This window comes from Syngnathus leptorhynchus, chromosome 1, assembly GCF_054491065.1.
Source record: "Syngnathus leptorhynchus isolate UIUO chromosome 1, UIUO_Slep, whole genome shotgun sequence".
Lineage (NCBI taxonomy): Eukaryota > Metazoa > Chordata > Actinopteri > Syngnathiformes > Syngnathidae > Syngnathus > Syngnathus leptorhynchus.
Window position 1 is genome coordinate 372,276 of NC_141195.1, and position 24,728 is coordinate 397,003.

At 42.5% G+C, this 24,728-nt stretch overlaps 1 protein-coding gene across 3 annotated transcripts in view; it reads right to left on the reverse strand.

Annotated features, from left to right (window-relative positions):
- LOC147061357 (sodium channel protein type 8 subunit alpha-like) overlaps positions 1 to 24,728 on the reverse strand; it is a 120,148-nt gene that overhangs the window by 43,621 nt on the left and 51,799 nt on the right. For 2 of the 3 annotated variants that reach the window (XM_085922571.1, XM_085922577.1), the window contains exons 10-19: positions 21,079 to 21,285; positions 20,336 to 20,617; positions 11,789 to 12,070; positions 10,396 to 10,531; positions 9,933 to 10,171; positions 4,803 to 4,976; positions 4,298 to 4,654; positions 3,533 to 4,006; positions 3,264 to 3,381; positions 786 to 940 (exon numbers count right to left, since the gene is read on the reverse strand). In XM_085922571.1, the coding sequence (XP_085778697.1) occupies positions 786 to 940; positions 3,264 to 3,381; positions 3,533 to 4,006; positions 4,298 to 4,654; positions 4,803 to 4,976; positions 9,933 to 10,171; positions 10,396 to 10,531; positions 11,789 to 12,070; positions 20,336 to 20,617; positions 21,079 to 21,285 (2,424 nt within the window). Of the gene's footprint in view, positions 1 to 785; positions 941 to 3,263; positions 3,382 to 3,532; positions 4,007 to 4,297; positions 4,655 to 4,802; positions 4,977 to 9,932; positions 10,172 to 10,395; positions 10,532 to 11,755; positions 12,071 to 20,335; positions 20,618 to 21,078; positions 21,286 to 24,728 lie in introns of all 3 variants that reach the window. The other variant, XM_085922563.1, reaches the window with a different exon arrangement.

Genomic DNA, 24,728 nt, shown 5'->3' on the forward strand with positions numbered 1-24,728 from the left:
AGACTATGTCTCTCGGCTGGCCTGGGTACGCCTTGGGATCCCCCGGGATGAGCTGGATGAAGTGGTTGGGGAGAGGGAAGTCTGGGAGTCCCTCCTAAAGCTGCTGCCCCCACGAGCTGACCCCGGATAAGCGGAAGATGACACGGTAGTCATGACAGTAGTAATTCAGATACATACAATTCATTTATCAAAAGCCTCACCTCAATTTCCCAAATTTTGTATCCTCCCTCTCGCATCTCTCCTCTGAAGATATCAAATGATAAAAAGATGAGCCCCTACACGTGTCACTCCAAATCATTAAATCCTTCAACCTCTTCGTCCTCCATGTCACTTACAAACAAAGCCGCTATGATGCCGGTAGTACATGGGGCCCTTCGTCATCTTCGTCATCCCGTGATCGAATCCTTTGGCCTTTATGTAAACAACCGCCGCGCGGCACGGGTGACGTCACTTGCAGTTCAAATGACAGTAATCCCTTGCTACATTGCGGTTCGTTTATTGCGCTTTCACTACATCGCGGATTTTTGAATTTTGAAAATTTGTGAAAAAAATCACATATAAGTTGCTCCTGAGTATAAGTCGCCCCCCTCCCAAACTATGACAAAAAACGCGACTTATAGTCCGAATTATATTATAATTATATATATTATATATATATTATAATACTATATTAGTGCCGCTTTCACTCGAAAAAAATAAATAAATCTGGTTTTCCCCAAAATTTGAAAGTTAACAACTGCAGTGTGAACCTAGCCATGAAGTACATGTATTTGCCTCCGACTCACCAGAGCTCCACTGCTGAGGAGGATCATAAAGATGATGAGAGTCTCAAACCAGTTGTGCTCCACGATCAGGTAGCATGTTTTCCTGAGATACCACCAGATCTTCCCCCAGCCAATGGTGATGTCAACTTCGCAACATTTGTACTTAGCCACACATGCTGCGTACACACAGGGGAGAAGGGGATTCTTCTGTCAGCCACACAGGATGAGTGTGTTAAAGCAGGCGTCATCCTGTGCTAAGTCGCAGATTACACCAGGGTTTCAGAGGGATATGCCCTTTTCTTGCTTGTTTAGGTGGCTCATACCTCTGCATGTACCGTATTGGCCCAAATTTAAGACGAGGTTTTTGCATTAAAATAAGACTGAAAAAGTGGGGGTCGTCTTATATTAGGGCCCTAGACATTATATCCATTTTCACTTGTGCGCAGCAGTAAGTTAAAGGTTGCTGGTATCGACTGAGTATGTTGCTGTGATTGTGTGCATCTTTGACACAAAGTCAGTATAAACATTTCATTGTTACTACTGTCCACTGTTGTGCCGTTTGTCCGATTGCGGTTTGCTTTGTATGCGTGCCGTTTGATTGACAGCTCTGGCGCACTCCTTTAAGTTTGCCTCGCATTGTACGAGTGGCCGTTACGCAGCGGCACGGCGACTCACGGTCGCCAGCAAATGTATTTTTTTGTCTTGATCGATGACTGATGTTTGGTGTGTTGCCGAGAGTATTTCATTTTTGGTTATTTATTATTATTTTTTGCCAATAATTCAGTAAAGCAATCAAAAGTGAACCACGTCTTCCCTCCTGTGTTCTGACCGACACCCGGGGGCGAAAAGAGCATCACCATCCGAGCCAACTCCCTATACAGTCCTCAGGCTCCCCAACAATCGCGGAAGCAGTTTGCATTGTTTTATTGCAATGTTTTTCTTTATTCAGATTTGTTTCAAGACTACAGTTAGACTTTACTTTGATGGTTAATGCAGTTATTGCAATTTTGTTATTTTATCACAGTAGATTGGTGTATTTACATTTCAAAAACCAGAAGCCATTCATTTACAAATGTGACTGCACTTTAGGTTACATATTTAAATGTTTAGGTATTAACATGCTTTTTCTCTCGAATATATTGTTATAATCATTTGTTTCAGATGTAATTATTTTCTGCGTAAAAATGAAATTTGGTGTTCAAAAAGTCTTTTTTTTTTTTTTTAAACTTTAGTCTTGAAAAAGGGCAGCTCGGTGGCGCACTGGTTAGTACGTCCGCCTCACAGTTATTACAAAATGAGCCGTGCATGAACATCAACTTGTTCAAAGAACAAACCCAACACAATCCATGAACTCACAACAAATTACACACCTGCAAATCAGTGTGACTTCTGCTGTTGCCTCTGCGAGACCAGTTAAGATAAGCGTCATCACAAATTGACACGATATATCAGGTGTGTTCGAAGCTCCACAGTGGAGGCTCTGCCGAACCCCTGAGACTGACTCAACGAACCCCTAGGGTTCGATCAAACCCAGGTTAAGAATTTTATGAGATGAGAATGCTATAAATATACATACATTACATAGCACAGGCTAAATACAAAAATTCTTAAATAGAATTGAATACTTTTTAATACCGTCACAATATGTTTTAATACCAAAACTATTTTTAGTTGCATCTATGACAGGGGTGTCAAACTAATTTTTGTCGTGGGCCGCATCGGAGTCATAGTTTCCGTTCCAGATATCGGAAAACTTACATTTAGTTTTGCTTCCATTACGATTTGCATTACCATTTTGCATATTGACGTTTTCACCACGAACACACGCTGACAGACATATATATATATATATATATATATATATATATATATATATATATATATTTATTTATTTATTTATTTATTTATTTATTTTATTTTTTTCGGTGACTGGCATCCAAAGCATTACACTAACGCCACACACTACACAACATATGTCACAGGTCCTATTTGAACAATGATTATAAATAATTTATAAGATAAATGAAACCATGTGATTTCTAGGGAATAGGCTACCACTTGATACAAATGGGAAAAAGTCTTAAAGGTGGATACGGTTAGAAAATTTAATACCTCATCAGATGGCATTTACTACTTTTTAATGGCCTTATTTTTTCGCTAATTTCATAACTACCTTTTAATACGCTTTACAACCCCATGAATACCCTGAAAGCAGGCTTCTTTGTGACCAAACTAAAATGTCTGGCTAAAAACACCTCACACTGAGTGTCTTGTAAACACAAAAGGCATACTGCATATGCACATGGATCTTGAGGGCATTTAGGGATCAGTCACAGGGATAGAGAGAGTCAGACAGTGATGTTAAACAGTGGGCATGCTCGAGTGAGTCTTTATAAAGAAACTGTCCTTCACCCAGTTAGCTATCATTGTCACTCAGCCCAAGGGAGTCTCGGTGCTGTTGACTGGAGATAATGTGCACCATGGGAGCAGTGGCCTCACCATCTGTCCAACATGCTTCTGGTTCCATGTATTCTTCCACTGTCTCCACCACAACCACCTCCTCCACATCTGGCTTGATGTCAATGGTGCTACCCTCTGACGAGCTGGTGTCATCCAGCTGCAAAGACGCAGATGTTTAAACAAACTAGCATCGCAGAATACATTGTTGTCAATCATGGAGATACCACTGCATGGTTTGAAAACACACTCATATTCAAGCTGTAATGGACTGTGCTGCTTGTTGGAAGTGGAGCTTGAGTCATACTCACCTCTTTGCTGTTCTCAATATCTGATTCACTGCTGAAGTCCTCCGTATTAAGATTCTCAAAGTCAGACTCCCCAACCGCAATGGGTACGCACACGGTCAAGTTGGGGTTGTGGATGAATGACATGTGGTCTTCATCGATCATATACTTGCCCACACTACTGCCAATGCCACTGGTCGTGCCATTCCCGTTCTTTGCATAGTCCAGATCTCGGTTTATGTCCACCCCAGTGTGGTTAGCAATACAGTTCAGCTTCTTGTCATACATGTCGTCCAAAGGTTTCTGCTCATCCTCCATGGGGGGTTTCCTCAGCAGGCTGGCCACCAGCAGACGAACCTTGGCTTTGATCCACGCAATGCCTTTTTTGATGCGAATGACGGAAATTTGTAAATTGTTAAGCTCGCCGTCGTCATCTGTGGCAGCCAAGTTGTCTGCACTGAATGAGCTCAGCAGCAAAGCAAGGAACAGGTTCAATACCTTTGCAACAAGAAAAAAGGTACACAATTGTGATAGGAATTTGGGGAATCAACAGTTTTTGTCTGCTTGTAAAAATAGAGGTAGCAGGTATTTTAGTCATGATTGTTATTGTGATTTTTATTACTGTTACTGTTGTGCGGTTAGGTTGTTTTCCTTTTTTTGACGGGGCTTTGTCTTCTAGTTAGTCAGTAAAAGCACTTTGTATACTGCTTATTAATATCATAATGTGATTTTCTTAAATAAAATCTGTGATAAATCACAATATGGAAAATTTATCTAACACCGACTCACCACCAAGTTGCCAATGACCATGACCATCATGAAGACGATGAGACACATGCCCTGGCCAGCCACTTCCATGCAGTCCCACATGGTCTCAATCCATTCACCGCACAGTACCCGGAAGACAATCAGAAAGGAGTGGAAGAAGTCGTTCATGTGCCAGCGCGGCAGTGTACAATCAGCATGGATCTTGCACACACAATCTTTGTAACTCTTTCCAAACAGCTGCATGCCCACCACGGCAAAGATGAAGACAATGATGGCCAATACGAGAGTCAAGTTCCCTAAAGCGCCTACAGAGTTGCCAATGATCTTGATCAGCATGTTGAGAGTCGGCCATGACTTGGCCAGCTTAAACACTCTCAGCTGGAGAAAGGGCAGAGTGTGGAAGGTCATTATTAGTCAGGTCACGTAAAATCATTAAACTCTACAAATAGCATACCCCCCCCCCCAAACTTGTGCATACTACACAAGATGTACGTATCAATGTGCTATTGCTAAAATGACCATTTACCAGTCGGAATGACCGCAGGACTGACAGCCCTTCGACGTCAGCTAGAGCCAGCTCTACTAAACTCAGCGTCACGATGAAGCCGTCAAAACAATTCCAGGCTTCTTGAAAGTAGTAATAGGGATCCATAGCCACTAGTTTGAACATCATTTCCCCAGCAAAGATCCCAGTGAACACCTGGCACGGGAGAAGGCAGGAAACATCTTAGAAATAATCAGAATCATGATGAAAAAAATACCCATGTTCCACAACCCAAACTTGGCAAGCAAGTATGTATCATATGAAGCAAGAAACCACTTTGACAAAAAACTCCTTCGCCCCCGCAGCCAAAGGAATGGTGGGCTGATACGCCGATGATTTTTTTTTTCCCCTATTTTTCACAACCCAAAGTTGGAAAGTATGGCGTACAAGACCTAGGATTTAGCTAAAACAGCTTCTTCAAACTAAAATGGCCAATTTACTGTTCAAAACAGGCATGGGCTTTTATGTGCGTCTTATTATGGGTCCTCCAAATTTTTGTCATCAACTAGTGAAATTGTTCAGGGCAATATAATCTGATTTACCAGAATGAGCAACTAATCAATTGGCACTAGGCACATTTTGGGAACTTCTGAAAAAATGCATTTTCACTAGATTACACAGGCTTGCAAAGATTAGTGCTAAATAAAAACATTCATTCTTCAGACTGAAAATAAATTGATTTAAGAGGATCTTCAACATAGCACAATGATCAGCCCCAAACAATCTGCAGGATGGAGACCAGGGGTCATAGAATTTTATAAAGGATCATGATTGGGGTCAAACAAGTTGTTTGTAACATCAATTTGTCCTTCACTTTTTTTGGTTCTTTTATCACAAACAATTTTTTTATTTTAGGTTATATTTACCTGACATGTTTCGGCATGTACTTCCGCCTTCATCAGAGTCAACTATCAATTTGTCCTATCCTGCTTGTATTTACTGTAAATTCATTCCAAAACGACACTAATACTGTATGGGTAAATCTTGACAAATAGAGAAAAGTTAACCCTAATGACTACCTTAATGACTGGTTCAGGGTGGTGAGTTTTAGAAACCATGAAAATCATACTGCAGTGCAGTGCATCAATAGTAGACATCCATCCATCCACCCATCCATTTTCTGAACCGCTTAGTCCCCACGGGGGTCGCGGGCGTGCTGGAGCCTATCCCAGCCGTCATCGGGCAGTAGACGGGGGACACCCTGAACCGGTTGCCAGCCAATCGCAGGGCCAATGGTAGACACATAATGCAAAACAGGTTCCCTGGTATTTACTCATGCACTTTAAGGAAAGTCATTTTCTACCTATAGTGCTTGAGCAAGACAATAGGATACTGAAGCATCCAGAACTAAGAAACAGCCACAGGGTCATCTAAACCATGAATTCTTAACCATGGGGCCCCGGCCCAAACCTGGGCTGCCAGCATCACATCAAGGGCCATAAAAAACGTTCAGTTTTGCACCTGTGGGTCGCAAAGGCCATGGGACTGTATAGGCCATCAACTAGAGACACCGGAGATACGTTAAGCGCAGTTCCAATGCAGCTTTTGACCACATGGTGGCGGCAATGATGCAATATAGTAGACAGAGAAGAAAACTGTCTTCTTATACACAAGCTGTGAGAGGTCAAAAGTATGGAGAAGTTTTTAAAACGGAAAAATGACAAATGTCGTGCCGACCGCCCCCCCCAGAAAAGAATAAGTTTACTCATCAGTACAATCCTGACTTTAGAAAACGGACGTACTCAGCGCCGAGAGCCCAGTGTGTGATGTGTGGGCTAACACTATCAATGACAGCGCCATCTACAGACCAAACACCTGATGCTCGTGGGAAAGCCGGTGGAATTTTTCAAAAGAAAAGAAAAGGTCGGTTATGTTACTGACTCCAAATGTGTTACAGCTCCAAATGTGCACTGAAAGCCAGCTACCTCGTAGTCAGACGTGTGGCACAAAGCAAGAAAGCATTTGCCATAGCGGAGGAGTTGGTTCTGCCTGCCGCTTCTGGTTTGCATGCCTGCTGAGCCAATTGTTAAGTGACTTTGCAGATTATAATGCTATAGTTTCATTTGCACTTTATAACAAATATTTATTTGTAGTTTATTTTTTATTTTATTGAAATTATTTGAATGTGTTTATTTTGTCATCTTTTTTCTTAATTTTTTTTTAAATATGTATAATATATACGTATCTTTTTAATTCTTTCTTTCTTTTTTATTATTTATTTTATCATAAGTAAAATCTAAATATTACCGTATTTTTCGGACTATAAGTCACTCCGGAGTATAAGTTGCACCAGCCATAAAATGCACAATAAAGTGAAAAAAAAACATATATAAGTCGCTCCGGAGTATAAGTCGCACTTTTTGGGCAAATTTATTTGTCAAAATCCAACACCAAGAACAGACATGAACCAGCAACAACAGGCTATACGATACGGGATGCTAACGTGACATATACACAAACGAGGAGCTGAGAACGGGCCTGACATAACATTCAGAGTTATTGTAATAACTATTACATAACACGTTTATCAAACCATCTGTGTCACTCCAATTCAATAAATCCATCGATTGTCGTTTATGTAAACAATGCCGCGTATGCGCCGCATATGCTCACGTCAGACCCGTTGTAAGTTGCATTTCTAATTATTCCAGAGACCCATATCATGATATATAAAGTATCTTTCAAATAACTATCATTTTACAACAATATTATCAAACCATCAGTGTCATTCCAAATCATTAAATCCATCGATCAAATTTCTCATCCTTTATGTCAACAACGCAGAGATCTAGTATATAACTATATTGTAGCATTAACAAAGTACCAGGAAAGACGTGGGTTTATATTACAACAATATAATCAAATAATTTGTGTCACTCCAAATCATTAAATCCATCGATCAAATTCCTCGTCCTTTATGTCAACAACGCCGTGCGTGCGCCGCAGAGATCTAGTATATTATTGTAAATCTAGTATATTATTAGATATATTGTAGCATTAACAAAGTACCAGGAAAGACGTGAGTTTCTATAACAACAATATAATCAAATTATTATCAAATATTATCTTAACAACGCTGCGCGTGCGCCGCAGAGATCTAGTATATAACTATATTGTAGCGTTAACAAAGTTCCAGGAAAGACGTGGGTTTGGTAAACGACTCTTTATTTAACAATAAAACAATAAAAAAAAATTAAAAAAAATAACAAAATTAAAAAATATACAAGTTGCCTCACGAAATGAAATATATCAAATAACTATAATATAAATACGTTTTTCAAACCTTGTGTCACTCCAAATCATTTAATCCTTCAAACGTGGGACCCTTCGTCATCCCGTGATCAATCCTTTGTCCTTTATGTAAACAACCGCCGCGCGGCGCCGCTGACGTCGCCGCTGACGTCGCCGCTGACGTCGCTTGCAGTTCAAATTACAGTAATCCCTTGCTACATTACGTTTCGTTTATCGCGGTTTCACTACATCGCAGATTTTTGAATTTTGAAAATTTGTGAAAAAATTCACATATAAGTTGCTCCTGAGTATAAGTCGCCCCCCCACCCAAACTATGAAAAAAACGCGACTTATAGTCCAAATATTATGGTAATTCTATTTTAATTAAAAAGAGTGACTTGATCCTTGAAAAAAAATTCTTGTTCCGCCTTGATTTGTGCCAGGAATTATCAGCCTATTCAGAGGGTTGATGTGTGTGCAGGTTACATATATGTGTCTAATAAAAATCTGTGTGATGATCCCATTGTATCATGTCATTCTTCTTTACAAGGTTTATCGGTTGTTAAACTGTAAGTGAGTTTGGTTACAAATCAAACCATGACTGATTCAATTAAACCTATGCAATGTAAATGCTTAATGGGCCCTGGGCCACTCTGTACTGTAAAAATTGGGTCTCAAAGTCAAAAAGGTGAAGAACCGCTGATCTAAAGTATCCTCAAAAGTCTCAAAAACGCAAGAATAATATATCTGCTCACCCAAGGAGAATCCAACAGTAATTTACACCATCCAATAGGAAAGTGCAAATAGAAAGTCTATTGCGAAAATGTAACACTTAAAAAGGTCAGCTTGAGAGCAGGGATTCTCAAACTCTCTTACTATTTCTGTGCAAATATTGCGGCCCTGACAATTTAATTCCCTGATGGGGATGAATGAAACATCAATTACACCTGAACCTGAATTTCAAAAGCTTTGTTAACACACGACTTCCTGTCGAACGCGGTTTGGTCATGGACCCCGATTTTTGTCATCATGAATATGGTATTTTAAATAAATGGTAGAAGGACCCTACGGAGCCAAATGACTAGCACGTAAACCTTAGTGCTAGTGATTTGATGAATTTCTGTGACCAATTTGAAGGCCTTTAATAATAAGAAGTAATGTTGTTTGATCTTTATGACTGCTTTATTACAGTGCAAGGGATAGCTAGGATTGTTTTTGATTCGGAAAGGGGAAGGTTTGCAGAAGCACCTCATCCACACAGCCACTCAGAAGTCAAAGAGCATGGCCGGACACAGTATTAGAATAAGTGGCTGCTTTATTCTCTCTTCCATCCAACTCACAAAAGGACTTAATCAATCCGCCTGGTATTGTCATCTGCGTATGGCTTCTCTTTTAATAAAATGTCAACAGACTTTGATGTGTGTGGGTCACGGATGGCAAACGGACCCTTATGTTGCCCAACAACATGCCTGACCTAAATTAACGTAATAAAGGACCCCTTTGGCTGCCTAAAAACATGCCTTTCTTAAAAAAATGAGACTTTTCTGTACAACATACTTTCGGGATTTAGGCGAATCCCAAATCATGCCTTTCTAAAAAAAACAAGACTTTCTGTACAACATACATTCGGGATTTAGGCGAATCCCAAATTCTGGACCCCAAAGTCTGCATAAAATCGAGATTTAGGTGTATTTGTAATGACTTTATTTTCATTGCATTTTGATTTTTGTAATGTCGACAGGGGTGCGTCTCCTCCCACCCAAAGGAGGGAAGTCATGTTAGTTTACATGTCTGTTTATAAAATGCTACAAAATACAAGAAAGGCTGAATGAAAGGCTGGTTTCAACCCCAAGAGAAATAATTGCATTTCCACTCACTCACCAAATTCCCCACATAGAGCATGTCCTCAAAGTCGGGTGTCATAGGGTAGTGCTCCATGGCCATGAAGAGCGTGTTGAGGACAATGCAGATGGTGATGGCCAAGTCCACAAAGGGATCCATGACTATCAGATTGACAATCTCCTTAATCTTCAACCACGTGGGGGAGCATTCCCATATCAGGAATGTGTTTGAAAACTTATACCAGCAGGGTGGACACTTGCGCTGGGACTCTTCCAGTTCTGAAGACAGATCAGATGTCACAACCAAACATACGTGTGTGTGCGTGTGAAGCAATCCAACATGGAAAGGACTTGAGAGACAGAACAATTGTATGTATCTGTATCACTGGCTATGCAAAGCGGATAAGCAGGAAACACATGGCAAACTAACCAAACAATAAGAGCAGCCCTAGTTAAAGAATAATGAAAATGCAGGTTAAAAAGCTGGGTTAAAGAGGCAGTACCCTCCACTAGTGTGTTGGTAATGACGCTCATGACACTGTTGGCCCGCTCTTTCCGCCCAAAGGAGGTATTGAGCTGGTCCACAGACACCATCAGGGAGCCAGACAGCTTCTTCTTCACCTCAACCTCAGTAGTGGGCTGTCAGGAGGAGAGGAAGAATCAAGCACCCATGGAGAGGACATGAACACCATCCCACATCGCCACCGGTGGCTGGCGGAGTGAAGCGGACAACAGCATTGACCGTAAAAAATCGTGATTGTTGGAGGGAAAGTATCAATAACATTCTTCATTTTATTCATGTTTTGTCTCTCTGCTAGTTAATGGACCTTTGTACATTTCGTAAATTTATGCTGAGGTGAGATTAACTATGCACATTTTGAGAGGTTCTCCAAATCAAGACTCAGCTGTCAACTGCTCTCCAGGAATGCACATCGGGGCCTTTGCCATTGCAAAATCATGGGTTTTGCTTGCAAATTCATGGCACGGTGTTGCTGTTTTTTTTTATAAATGCAAAAATTGGAAAGAGATAAAATAATAATAATAATAATAAGCGAGTCGTACTTATCAATCCAGTGGTCATGCCAAGCATGCTCCAAGTCAAAGAGAAGGAAGGGAAATGACAGATCCATTTGTCATGCTTTTTTATTTTTTGGTGTGGCTCTACCATGCTAACTACTGCCACACTATAGAAATTGAATTCTGTCATGTTAATCAGGTATTTTGAAAATCAGAAATAGGTCAAGACATACGTACAAGGACAGCAGCTCTCTTTTGCTTTTGAAAATATGTTCCTTTGAGATGTGATCTATGCATTAGAGAAGCAGATAAAATGTTTTTATCTGCTTTGAGATGGAAGCTATGTATACATTAGGGAAGCAGATAAAAATGTCTCTCCCCTGACTCTCCTCCACCTACTTGCAGAGGCCCTGGTTGCCTGAAGGAGAATCACAGCAATACACTGTGATGAAGTGCATTAACTCATCATTACATGTCGCTTTAGTGGTGGGAATGGTGTAGTATAAATATATAAGCCGTGTTTCATTTGAGAAGCATTCATTTTGCACCACACACTGACATTCACAATTATGAAAGCCAGTTACAGACCTAGTTTCACTAACCTATCAAATGTGGGGCTGCTTTAAGTACGTTTGTTAATGACTCCATCCTTTGCGTTACTATGGAGGGCAGCATACACTGCAGGCGTTGGAGGGAGGGGAAGGGGGGGGGGGCAGGCTAGGTGCGCGCTGAGCCAAGAAATACATACGGCTTTGCAAAGATGACAGATAAGAAGATAAAGAAAGAGAGGAGCGGACAAGAGGGGGGATTCCATGCCTAGATAGGTCTACTCAATGACTTCCTTACACTGTGGTCAGTAGCTGCCTTATCTATTTTCACCTCAGGCAGAAGGCGTCCACCAGGCCCAGGGCCGATGAGGGACACCACGCCGTTGCAATCCACTGTGCTGTTCCGCTTCCCGTGGTAGCCACTGTAACTGCTACGGCGGTACGGGCTGAACAGGGAGCCCCGGCGCTCCTCGCACTCCTCCACCGTGCTGTGTTCGTCATCCGCAAACTCGTTCTCTGAACCCACGTCCTTGCCACGGCCCTTGAAACTGAAGATGCTGCTTTTGCTATTGTGGCGGGACAGGAAAGGTGAGCCTGGTATGCTCAGGAGAGACTAGAAGGGAGCAGAAAAAACACAGGCAATGTTAGAGATGTGGGGAAGGCTGGACTGGGACAAAAAAAAAATCACTGCCCACTCTTGACACCCATGTGTAGTTATCTACCTACATTTGGGTGTGAACATATCCGTAAAACAGTGATATTGGATATAATTTTGAAAATAGAGTTCAGGTAAATAGACATTAAGTAGTATAAAAGATTTGGGTATTTCTTCATCTTCCAAGTTACTTTCATACCCAGGGACATCTTTGTGGCTGAGGTTTTGGATTCAGACCCTCTGACCCTGTTTCTCCAGGTTTGGGACCAGCAATGAGTTGGGCTAGCTTGCCCCACCAGAAACTAGATAAGCTTCCAGCATATGGTATTCCATATGGTATTCTCTCATCCAAGTACGGGTTCGATTCCACCTCTAGCCCTCCCTGTGTGGAGTTTGCATGTTCTCCCCACGCCTGAGTGGGTTTTCTCCGGGCACTCCGGCTTCCTCCCACATCCCAAAAAGATGCATGGTAGGCTGATTGAGCACTCTAAATTGCCCATAGGTGTGAGTGTGAGTGCCAATGGTTGTCTCTTTCGGTGCCCTGCAATACATTCCATTCATTCATTCATTCATTCATTCATTCATTTTCTGAACCGCTTTGTCCCCACGGGCTTCGCGAGCGTGCTGGAGCCTATCCCAGCCGTCATCGGGCAGTAGGCGGGGGACACCCTGAACCGGTTGCCAGCCAATCGCAGGGCACACAGAGACGAACAACCATCCGCACTCGCACTCATACCTAGGGACAATTTAGAGTCTTCAATCGGCCTACCAAGCATGTTCTTTTTTTTGGGATGTGGGAGGAAACCGGAGTGCCCGGAGAAAACCCACACGGGCTCGGGGAGAACATGCAAACGCCACACAGGGAGGGCCAGAGGTGGAATCGAACCCACATCCTCCTAACTGTGAGGCGACGTGCTACCCACTGCGCCACCGAGCCACCTCCCCTGCAATACAAATATTTATATTTATTTATAAATATATGTCCAGGCCCGTCTGAAGTTTGACATTCTCCCAATCCTCTTCTGGATAATCCAAATACTCTCCAGCAAACTTCAGACGTACACGTCTGGCACTCCAGGATTTGAGTCCCTGGCGACTTAATGTGTTGCTGATGGTAGTCTTTGTTACTTTGGTCCCAGCTCTCTGCAGGTCATTCACTAGGTCGCAGATTGTCCAACTCCTCCATGATGGCACATCCATGCGTGCTGTTGCAAGAAGATTTGATGTGTCTCCCAGTACAATCACCAGAGCATGGAGGAGATTCCAGGAGACAGGCAGTTATTCTAGGAGAGCTGGACAGGGCCGTAGATGGTCCTCATCCCATCAGCAGGACCGATATCCGCTGCTTTGTGCAAGGAGGAACAGGTTGAGCACTGCCTGACCCCTACAGAATGACCTCCAGCAGGCTACTGGTGTGAATGTCTCTGCCCAAACAGTCTGAAATAGACTTCACGAGGGTGGCCTCAGGGCACGACGTCCTGTAGTGTGCCCTGTGCTCAATACTCAGCACCGTGGAGCTCAATTGGCATTTGCCATAGAACACCAGAATTGGCAAGTCCACCACTGGCGCCCTGTGTTTTTCACAGATGAGAGCAGGTTTACCCTGGGCCCCTGTGATAGACGTGAAAGGGTCTGGAGAAGCCAAGGAGAGCGCTATGCTGCCTGCAACATCATTCAGCATGACCGGTTTGGTGGTGGGTCAGTGATGGTCTGGGGAGGCATTTCCATTGACGGACGAACAGACCTCAACAGGCTAGAGAACGGCAGTCTGACTGCCAGTAGGTATCGGGATGAAATCCTTGCACCCATGGTCAGACCCTACTGCTGGTGCAGTAGGTCCTGGGTTCCTCCTGATCCACGACAATGCCCGGCCTCATGTGGCAAGAGTATGCAGACAGTATCTGGAGGATGAAGGAATTGACACAATTGAATGGCCCTCACGATCACCTGATCTAAACCCGATAGAACATCTCTGGGACATATTGTTTTGGTCCATTGGACGCCACCAGGTTGCTCCTCAGACTTTACAGGAGCTCACTGATGCCCTTAGACAGATCTGGGAGGACATCCTACAAGACACCATCCGTTGTCTCATTAGGAGCATGCCGCGACGTTGCCAAGCATGGATACAAGCACGTGGGGGCTACACAAGATATTGAAAAGAATTTTGAGCTACAGAAATTATATATATATATATATATATATATATATATATATATATATATATATATATATATATATATATATATATATATATATACACATATATACACATATATACATATATATATATATATATATATATATATATATATATATATATATATATATATATACACACACACACATACACACACACACACACAAACACACGTACACACACTGTAGCATTTTTCAGGTTTTTCATTCCATTGTTCTGAAGTAATATTTAATGATCCCCAGCGTCTTTGTGTTTGTAAAATTAAAAGTAAAAATTAAAAATGACTGATAACACTCCCCCAAATAGGGACTGTTCAAAAAAACATTGGGGATTGTGTGGGGGTTGATCAATCAGCAATAGCTAGTATCACTGCAAAGGTCATTCTGAAAACCAGGTGGGCAAAATTGGGATGTTACATGAGTCATGACAACACTAATCTGTGCTGCTGCTAATATCAATCCAGCCTGTGAATAAAAACGCAACAGGCTCAAATGAAATGTTTAGGTCTGCCTAAATCAGGGGTGTCGAAGCTTTTTGCAAGGGGGGCCAGGTTTGATAAAGTGAATGGGCCCAGGGGCCAATGTTTTTTCGGACATTTTTTAACTACAGAAATTTCATGCAATTTCATGTTTTATAACACTGTTATGAAACAAAATTCATTGTCACAATTGTCTTTCTTTTTCAAATGACAAAATAATCAAATATAAGTCACTCTGGCAGATGGGAACAACTCAAAAAACACAAATTTTGCCTTTCATTCATATCTGAAGAGTCAGATAACAGTAAAATTTAATTTACATGAGTTTAAAATTATTTTTGCCTCATGAACATTTTAAACAGGACTTATTAGTAATGCAAAGTCGTCTGTTATTATTAAAACTTAGAACGAGTGGACTTTGCTCTTGTCATTTTCAATATATTTCAGAAAGTAATAGTTTGTGTCACGTCTACAGGTTCATAACATCAACAGTATCAACATGGCCACTTCTTAGCTTGCTTTAGTAATATTTACTTTCGACTCACAGCCCCGCGTGAAGAATCGCTGTTGTGATGAGAGTTCAGCTTGGATTGCTTCACTTTATCAGCGCCATCATTCAGTGTTAGCTTGTCGTATGTGTTAGTGTTTAGTCTGATAGTGTCGCTTTAGGTTGAAATCCTTAAACAAGACAACCGTCTCTTTATAAATTAGACAAACACAACTGCCTTGATTTTCAGTGAGGAAGTATTGTTATTCCCATTTCTCTTGAAAGCGAAGGCCCTCAATGTTAACTTTCAAAATTCAAGAGTTTTTATTCACCATGTTTGTGCGTGCCAAACAAGGAATTTGACTTTGGTACATCACAGCCTCTGTTCAACATTTAGGTGACGAACAACACTCAGGGCATGTGAAAAATGACAAATATTCTCAAACATCCCCTGATCTAAAACTCCCAGGAGGGCAAGGAAAAACTCAAAACTCCAACTAGAGGAAATGAGAAACCTTGAGAAGAGACCACAGATGGGAGGGAGGGTCCCTCTTCCAGGATGACCAGGCTGCAATGGATGAAGAGAGGGCACATAGTACAAACAATGTAGACGATTCACAAAAGGTGTGGAGAGCAGAATGTTATTGCACAGCAACGACTTTCCTCGTTTTCTTTGCAGTCGCCATGACAAGTGAGCAGAGAGGGGTGCTGCTGCCACATTTTGGTAATAGGAGGACTTACAATTTCAAATTTCAGGATTTCTTTTTTTTAATCCACTTTGACAGTGCAGGCGGGCCATAAATAATACATTATAAGACCAAAACTGCGGGCCGTATGAAATCTGACCGGGGGTCAGATTTGGCCCGCGGGCCGGACTTTGGACAAGCGTGGCCTAAATGTAAAGTGAACATCAATTGCAGGCAAGCACACCACATTACATGGCTCTCAGAAGCCCACACTATGCAACTGCCTTTGCAAAGCTGCAGGATTGCTCCTCCTAAAACATTCATGTTATTACTGTGAATTATTCAGAGCCTGGACGTGGGCACGTAAACACATCTGCCCGCTGCACTACACTGTCGCTGCTCAATACCAAGCTCGTTGGTAAGCACATCCATCCATCCATTCATCCATTTTTTTCCAATGGATTTTCCTCACGAGGGTCAATGAGGAAAAAAATAATAATATTTTTGATAATTCAAGCGATGCACTTGTGAGTCACTTGAAACTTGAAATCATCCTGAACTTGCAGAGGGCACTGGTGTCATGGTTTTGCAAACACAAAGTTCAGGAAGAATCGTTGAAAACGTCTTATGGTGTTCACGTTATTGAACATCTTTTTTGTTATTTGGCAGAAAATGTTTCATGGGGTTCATCTTATTTTACTATGAGGCCACCACACTGAACCTAATTTTATCCAGCATCAAAAGATTAATTCTCCAAGTGATTTTTACTTTTCTGTTTGGTTTTTCTCAATACTTATTCTGAAATAACATTGGTGGTACAAGAGGATAAAAGAATGAATAAAATAAAAGAAACGGTCATTGGCATGGTTAATAACAGAACACAACTTTTCTGCGTAAATAAATTCTAAGAGATATCCGTACATCCAGTTTTTGTCTCAGCTGCTTAATGTTAACCCGTAATGTGCAGTCAGCATTGTGATGGTTGGTGGGATATTGGGACAAACTAGCAGCAGTACTTTTGCAACATACTATAAAAAACTTGGCAAAAATGCTTTGTTCTTTCTTTGTTCTTTGTTTATCTTTTTGCGTGCCCTGATCAACAAGTTTACTTCATACAATAATGTTTTGTATGCACACTGCTCAAAAAAATTAAAGGAACACTCTGCGGACATGACTGAGTTCAAACGCATCCGAGGGGAAGAAGCACCAACCGGTAGAGAAAGAGTTGGGACACGTGACAATATCACTGTAAAGGCACAATACATGCACAGAACAGTGTGGGAATAGTTATTCAGGGAATGAGAAAGGTTTATGTCGAGTAAAAGTATTGGTAAAAGATTTAACTTGCGTACTGGACCCCAATGCAAAAGGAGATTCATGGGCAACTCGCTGGTTTTACTATGCATGATGCCCCCCGGGTTAGTGTAGTGTGGTAATTCTGAAGGTGGCCACGCCGCATGGCTTGGCAAGGAAAAGCCACTCTTCTAATTTACAATCAATTGCCCTCTAGCGGCCAATAAGAAACACCACGTCCAGGAAATTTCAATACGATTGTTTACATTTCTAAATAATACAGAGATTGTTTCTACTTTGTGGATTTTCGTTCTTCGCGATATCTCCTGTGAAAAACAAGGGACCACTGTATACTTTTTATGAAAACAAAAGTGAATTTCCTCAAACAAGCATCCTATTGAAAGCTTGACAGATTAAGCAACAGCAACTAAGCAAAAGGTCATTGTGGTATGGTGACGCTTGTTTTTGCCACTCAGTAGACACTGACAGGATTCACCGGTTTGGGCTGAGGTATTGGACACTGTGGAGAGGCATTTAGTTCAAAAAGAAGGACAGAAGTTGGAGAAGTTTTGATCTTTTTGAATTGCCTCAAGGCAAAGGTTTAACATTGTTTTACATTCCATCTATGAATGTAAAACCACTCAGTAATATGGCGAACTAAAAGGGGAGTTGTGTAAGTGCTGAAGAATAGAATAATGAATCTATTTTCTGGTCATTCAAAATTGACACATGAAACAAGGAGTAGAGACAAAATACATTGACGGGTACATAGCAATCAACAAGTCAGAAACAAATGCAAGACACATCCCACAGCTCTGAGCAACACTTGAATATGGCTACAATCAGTAGGCAAGTTTTTAATTGTTTGATCCAATCAACCTCAAATCCTATGACGCATCAGGCATAAAATTTGGTCCTGCAGTGAGTGTGCACATACAGTAGAAGTGTCTCAGAGGAACAAACCAAGCATAAAAACTTGATTGATTGGGAAGTCAAAGGCATGTGTCCATTTCATATAGACAGATGAAGAATCTTAATGTGAAATATGTGCAACAGGATCCAAATTACCCTTAAATGGAGGCATTTTGCCCATAAAAAGTGCTACTAAATTTTCCATGAACTTGCGCATGTATGTGTGTGTGGGCGCGCGCGCGTGTATGTATATATATATGTGTATATATATATATATATATTTATTTATTTATTATTATATATTACTATTATATATATATATATATATATATATATATATATATATATATATATATATATATATATATATATATACACATATATATATATATATATATATATATATATATATATATATATATATATATATTATCATATTATTAACACTTTGAAAACATCAGATTTCAATGGTGAAAAAAAAGTTGGATATCTATACCGATATGGACAGTTTAATGTCTCAGGAACAAAAAGATGCCACATCTTTTGATGGAAATAAAAGTTTTCAAGAGGGCTCAGTATATAGACACCCCAAAAATCAAAGTGAAAAAATGATGTGGCAGGCTCGTCCATTTTGCCTAAATTCAATTTCTGCAATTCAAAACTCTTTTCAATATCTTGTGTAGCCCCCACATGCTTGTATGCATGCTTGACAACGTCGCGGCATGCTCCTAATGAGACGACGGATGGTGTCTTGTGGGATGCCATCCCAGATCTGTCTAAGGGCATCAGTGAGCTCCTGCAAAGTCTAACGAGCAACCTGGCGGCGTCTGATGGACCGAAACATTGTGTCCCAAAGGTGTTCTATCGGGTTTAGATCAGGTGATCGTGAGGGCCATTCAATTGTGTCAATTCCTTCATCCTCCAGATACTGTCTGCATACTCTTGCCACATGAGGCCGGGAATGTCCTGGATCAGGAGGAACCCAGGACCTACTGCACCAGCATAGGGTCTGACCATGGGTGCAAGTATTTCATCCCGATACCTAAGGCAGTCAGACTGCCGTTCTCTAGCCTGTAAAGGTCTGTTCGTCCCTCCGTGGAAATGCCTCCCCAGACCATCACTGACCCACCACCGAACCGGTCATGCTGAATGATGTTGCAGGCAGCATAGCGCTCTCCTTGGCTTCTCCAGACCCTTTCACGTCTATCACAGGTGCTCAGGGTAAACCTGCTCTCATCTGTGAAAAGCACAGGGCGCCAGTGGCAGACTTGCCAATTCTGGTGTTCGATGGCAAATCCCAATCAAGCTCCACGGTGCTGAGTAGTGAGCATAGAGCACACTACAGGACGTCGTGCCCTGAGGCCACCCTCGTGAAGTCAGTTTCTGACTGTTTGGGCAAAAACATTCACACCAGTAGCTTGCTGTAGGTCATTCTGTAGGGCTCGGGCAGTGCTCAACCTGTTCTTCCTTGCACAAAGCAGCGGATATCGGTCCTGCTGATGGGATGAGGACCATCTACGGCCCTGTGCAGCTCTCCTAGAGTAACTGCCCGTCTCCTGGAATCTCCTCCATGCTCTGGAGATTGTACTGGGAGACACATTAAATCCTGCAACAGCACATATGGACATGTAATCCTGGAGGAGTTGGACAATCTGCGCAACTTCAGGAGGGTTAAGAAATCGCCTCATGCTTCCAGTCGTGATAATGACTCTTGCTAAAGCCAACACTTGTGGAAAAATTGTTTAAAAAGATCAAGAGGGAGGAGCTTGAAATGGCCTCCAGCTGCAAAACCAGTCCTGTTTTGGGGACCATCTCGTTGTTGCCCCTTTAGTGTACCTGTTGTTAATTCCATCAACACCAATGCAGCTGAAAGTGATGAACAACCCCCTCTGCCACGTGCCTGACCAAAACCTTATCAGAAAAGTGTAATTGAATTCATGCCATACCCTGATAAAAAACTGTTCCTTTAATTATTTTGAGCAGTGTATTTTCAAAACATTTGCGAGTAAGGTGTTCGCTGACACCCAACGCGTCATTGCAATATTGTTGTCGTGTTGCTGATTGGTCTATAATAGCCCTTGGTCAGTGGTGGGGCCCATACGATCGCGGGGTTCGACAACACTTGATGGTAGAGGCAGCATGGTAAAGATAGAAATTTGCTCCTTACCTGGTTCATAATAGAAGATTTTCGCCCCAGGCGGTTATCGGGAAACCGAAAGCGGCTCCGCTTGCTGCCGTCGTCCGACTCGGACTTGACAAACTTCTCACTATCGCCTTTCTCCTTCTCTTGCTCTTTTTGTCGCCACTTCTTTTTACGGTTGCGCCGCTCTTTGGCACTCTTGGAGCTCAGCTTGGACATCTCAGAAGAGCTGCATGACAGCCGCCCTCCTCCGTCATCCTCGACCGCATCCTCTGATACTGTTCCAGCTGAGGTTGCCATGGCAGCAGTCTAATGATAAACATAAGCATTAATAGCATATATGTAACAGTAACAGCAGGATAATATCCATCCATCCATCCATTCATTTTCTGTACCGCTTTGTCCCCACGGGGGTCGCGGGCGTGCTGGAACCTATCCAGGCCGTCATCGGGCAGTAGAGGCAGGGGACACCCTGAACTGGTTGCCAGCCAATCGCAGGGCACACAGAGACGAATAACCATCCGCACTCGCACTCACACCTAGGGGTAATTTAGAGCGCTCAATTGGCCTATCAAGCATGTTTTTGGGATGTGGAAGGAAACCGGAGTGCTCGGAGGAAACCCACGCGGGCTCGGGGAGAACATGCAAATTCCACACAGGGAGGGTCGGAAGTGGAATCGAACCCGCACCCTCCTAACTGTGAGGCGGACGTGCGAACCAGTGCGCCACCGAGCCGCCAGCAGGATAACATGCTTTCAAAAACCACTGACTTGAGCTTCTTCCTGTTGTTTTTTCAGCTGCTCCAACATGGCCTTAAACTCCTCCTCTTTCTGCTGGGCCTCCTCCATGGTGGCTTGGTTCTGCTCTTCATAGGCCATGGCCACCACAGCCAGGATCAGGTTGACCAAGTAGAAAGAACCCACAAAGATCACCAACACAAAGAAGATCATGTAGGTCTTTCCTGCCGCCCTCAATGTCTGTTGGAAGGATACATTTAAACGAAAGCTTTGTTAGTAGGGAAACAAACACTGTAGGTTTAGTGGTACAGTTAAACGTTTGTTGTCTTTAAAGGGCCTGTACTAGAACAGAAAAGAAACCTAGTTTCTAAAAATGGAAATTTACAAACACAAGTGTTAGCCGGCTCATGGCTCAGCCAGGAGGCTGGCCCCGTAACGTGTCACAACACACAAGGTCGGCTTGTTGGAAAGAATGCCAGCACCAGATTTCCAGTGAGTGGGGTGACCCTTAATCTTGAGTGTTTAAAGCACTTCCTTTCATGAATAGGAGGCGGCAGTGGGACCCCATAAGTGGACTTCAGGGGAAATGTAAGTCCAATGAACCCTTACCAATTTCAATTGAACATGTAACAACGATGAACAATTCAGCTTACATATAAAGCCTCTCGGAACACGTCGTGTTTGCGTATGTTGGGGACTGGTGAAAGGAAATATGTAGACATAACAGGGCACTTTAGCGACAGAGAGACTGCTCAATTCTTGCTCTTAAATCAGCCACGAAGTGACTAATCCGTGTGATATGTTGAAGGAGTCATAATTAGAGAAGTCCATGTAAATTTTGGTGCCAATTGAAAGCGTTTTTTGGACATTTTAAGGGATAGTCTGTTCAATGATTTCCAATGGGGAAATTGTGATTGCTTCTGGACTATCAGCCGCACCTGATTATACGTAGTACTAGCTAAAATTAGGGGAAAATCTTGTTTTACATAACATTTATTAACAGAGATGAAGGAGCTGTGCAAACATGTCTCAGTGACTAACATAAATTTAACGTGCAGGGAACAATAAATAAAAATGGAACACTTACAGGGGTAAAGTTGGCAATGCGATACGTGCGACAAGTAATCTCCGGAGAAGACATGACCGGAAAAATATACTGAAAAGGGTGACGCAACAAGATGTCAAGATATCATCAAGATGCCTCTCGTGGCCGGAGGAAACCTCTACAGTACAGCAGCTCTATTTCCTTCGTTAAGAGCCAAAGAGTTCCCCACAGTGAGAGTTGACGAGCAGCATGTGTGGGCATACATCCTACATACATGTGGGCTTAGCGTCTGTATAGTGGGGTTCACCCCAGTTGACAAGAGAGGGTAGCCTCCTTCCGGCTTTGGTTGTGGGTACGGGTCCTGACTGCTGTTTTTGCTTATGCACCAAACATTAGTTTAGATTAAGGACGCCATTGTTTTTTGGGCTGACTTCGATGCTCACGTGGTCAATGAGCCTTGGAAGGTTATAATTGGGAAGAATGTACATTCCGATCAGAAGCCAAGCGGTGTTCTGTGACTGGATTTATGTGCTTGTCACAGATTGTCCATAACAAACACCAGGTTCAAACATACTGTAAGGTGCAATGGTATATGCAAATGGCACCAGGATAGCCTAGGCCCCAGTTCGATGATCGACTTTGTGGTTGTGCCATTGAATTTGTGGCCACATGTTTAGGACATTCAAATGAAGGGAAGGATGGAGCTGTCCACTGATCACCACCACCCAATGCTGGGGGAAATGCCGGTCCAACCTTGCAGACCCAATCATATTGTGATACTTTACTAGGAACATCTGGCAGAAGCCCCTTTCAGAAAAAGTTTCAACTCCAACCTGCACCAGAACTTCACCCACGTCACATGGGATATGGCAAGGAACATAGTCTACTAAGGAACATGGCAGGCATGGAACATGGTCTACTCAGACTCAATGTCTGTATTGAGTTTGAGTTGACCATGTTCCATGCCTCCATTGTTGAGACGGTCGACCGGTGCTGTGGAGACAAGGTGGTCAGTGCCGGTCGTGGTGGCAACCCTCAAACCAGATGGTGGACACCAGCGCTAGGGAACTCCATCAAGCTGAAGGAGTTTTCTGGAGCCTTTTTTGGCTTGTGGGATAGCTGATGGGTACCTGCTAACAGACAGCTGATGGGCTGATACTAGCTAAGCAGTAAATAGCCTTGGCAATCACCAGGGGTAAACTCTGGCATGGGAGGAGTTCAGCAAATGCACGCAGAATAACTTTTGGACGGCTTAAAAAAAATTCAATTCTGATCAACCATCCAGCGTCTCAATGCACCATCACCACTGCAAAATGGAGAGGGGGCACATTGTGAATGGGTGGGGAGAATATCCCTGAGAGATAAGGTAAAAAGCTTGGTAATTCGAGAGAAGCTCACAGTCAAGCCGTTGCTCCTCTGCATTGAGAGGAGGCAGATGAGGTGGCTCGGACATCTTGTCAGAATGCCACCTGAATTGTTGTGTTCCGGGTGTGTCCCACTGGGAGGGGGTCTGAGGATGACCAAGGACGCTCTGGAGAGACTAATGTCTACTCTCTGACCTGGGAACGCCTCGGGATCTCTCAGGAGGAGATGGGTGAAGTGGCGAGGGAGAGGAAAATCTGGGCTTCTCTGTTTAAGCTGCTGCCCCATGACCTGGCTTTGTATAAGTGCAAGAGAATGAATGAATGAATGAATGAATGAATGAATGAATGAATATTGGGGATTGGGAGGGTCCAATTCCTTCACTATGAGCACCTAAATTCTACAATATAAATTCTACAATTAAATAAATCAACATAACTAGTAAAAAACCTCAAAATCATCAGGACATCATGGATATTACTGTCACGACTCATCACCCGGTCATTTTATTATTGTGTATACACGTATGTTGCCATGGTTTCTGTTTGCGTCGCCCCTCCTGTGTCTGTGTCTCACAATCTGTAATCGCCGTCACCTGCCTCTCGTTAACTGTCATGTATTTAAGTCCTGTCTGCGTGGCACTCCCCTGTCGGATTGTTCTCGTCTTTCTGTCCTGTTTAATCTCTGTCTGTTTCTGTTGGTTTCAGTTCACTTCTGCGAGTTAGTCTTTCTGTTCGTCTGCCCCCGGAGTTAATGTTAGTATCCCGTTTCTCCTGTTGGCTTGGTCCCGTCATCCTCCCTTCCAACTCCCTTTTTCCTTCAATAAATCCTGGTCCAAGCTGCATTTGGTCGCGCTGCTACATTCCTTCCATAACAATTACACGATAGCATTTCTAACCACTATCAAATGACCTAATGCTACCTGTCAGATTTCCTTTCCTCTACCTCTTGCAATTCTGAACAAGTATATATGAACAAGTATATTTCATGAAAGCAGTTTTATTATTTGTGCTGTACACTCAGGTTAAGGCTTTCTTGAGCAATTGATCATGACATTGAGTGTGTGTGTGTGTGTCTATATATATATCGTATTTTTCGGACTAAAAGTCACTCCGGAGTATAAGTCGCACCAGCCATAAAATGCACAATAAAGTGAAAAAAAACCATATATAAGTCGCACTGGAGTATAAGTCACACTTTTGGGGCAAATCTATTTGTCAAAATCCAACACCAAGAACAGACATGAACCAGTAACAACAGGCTAAACGATACGGTA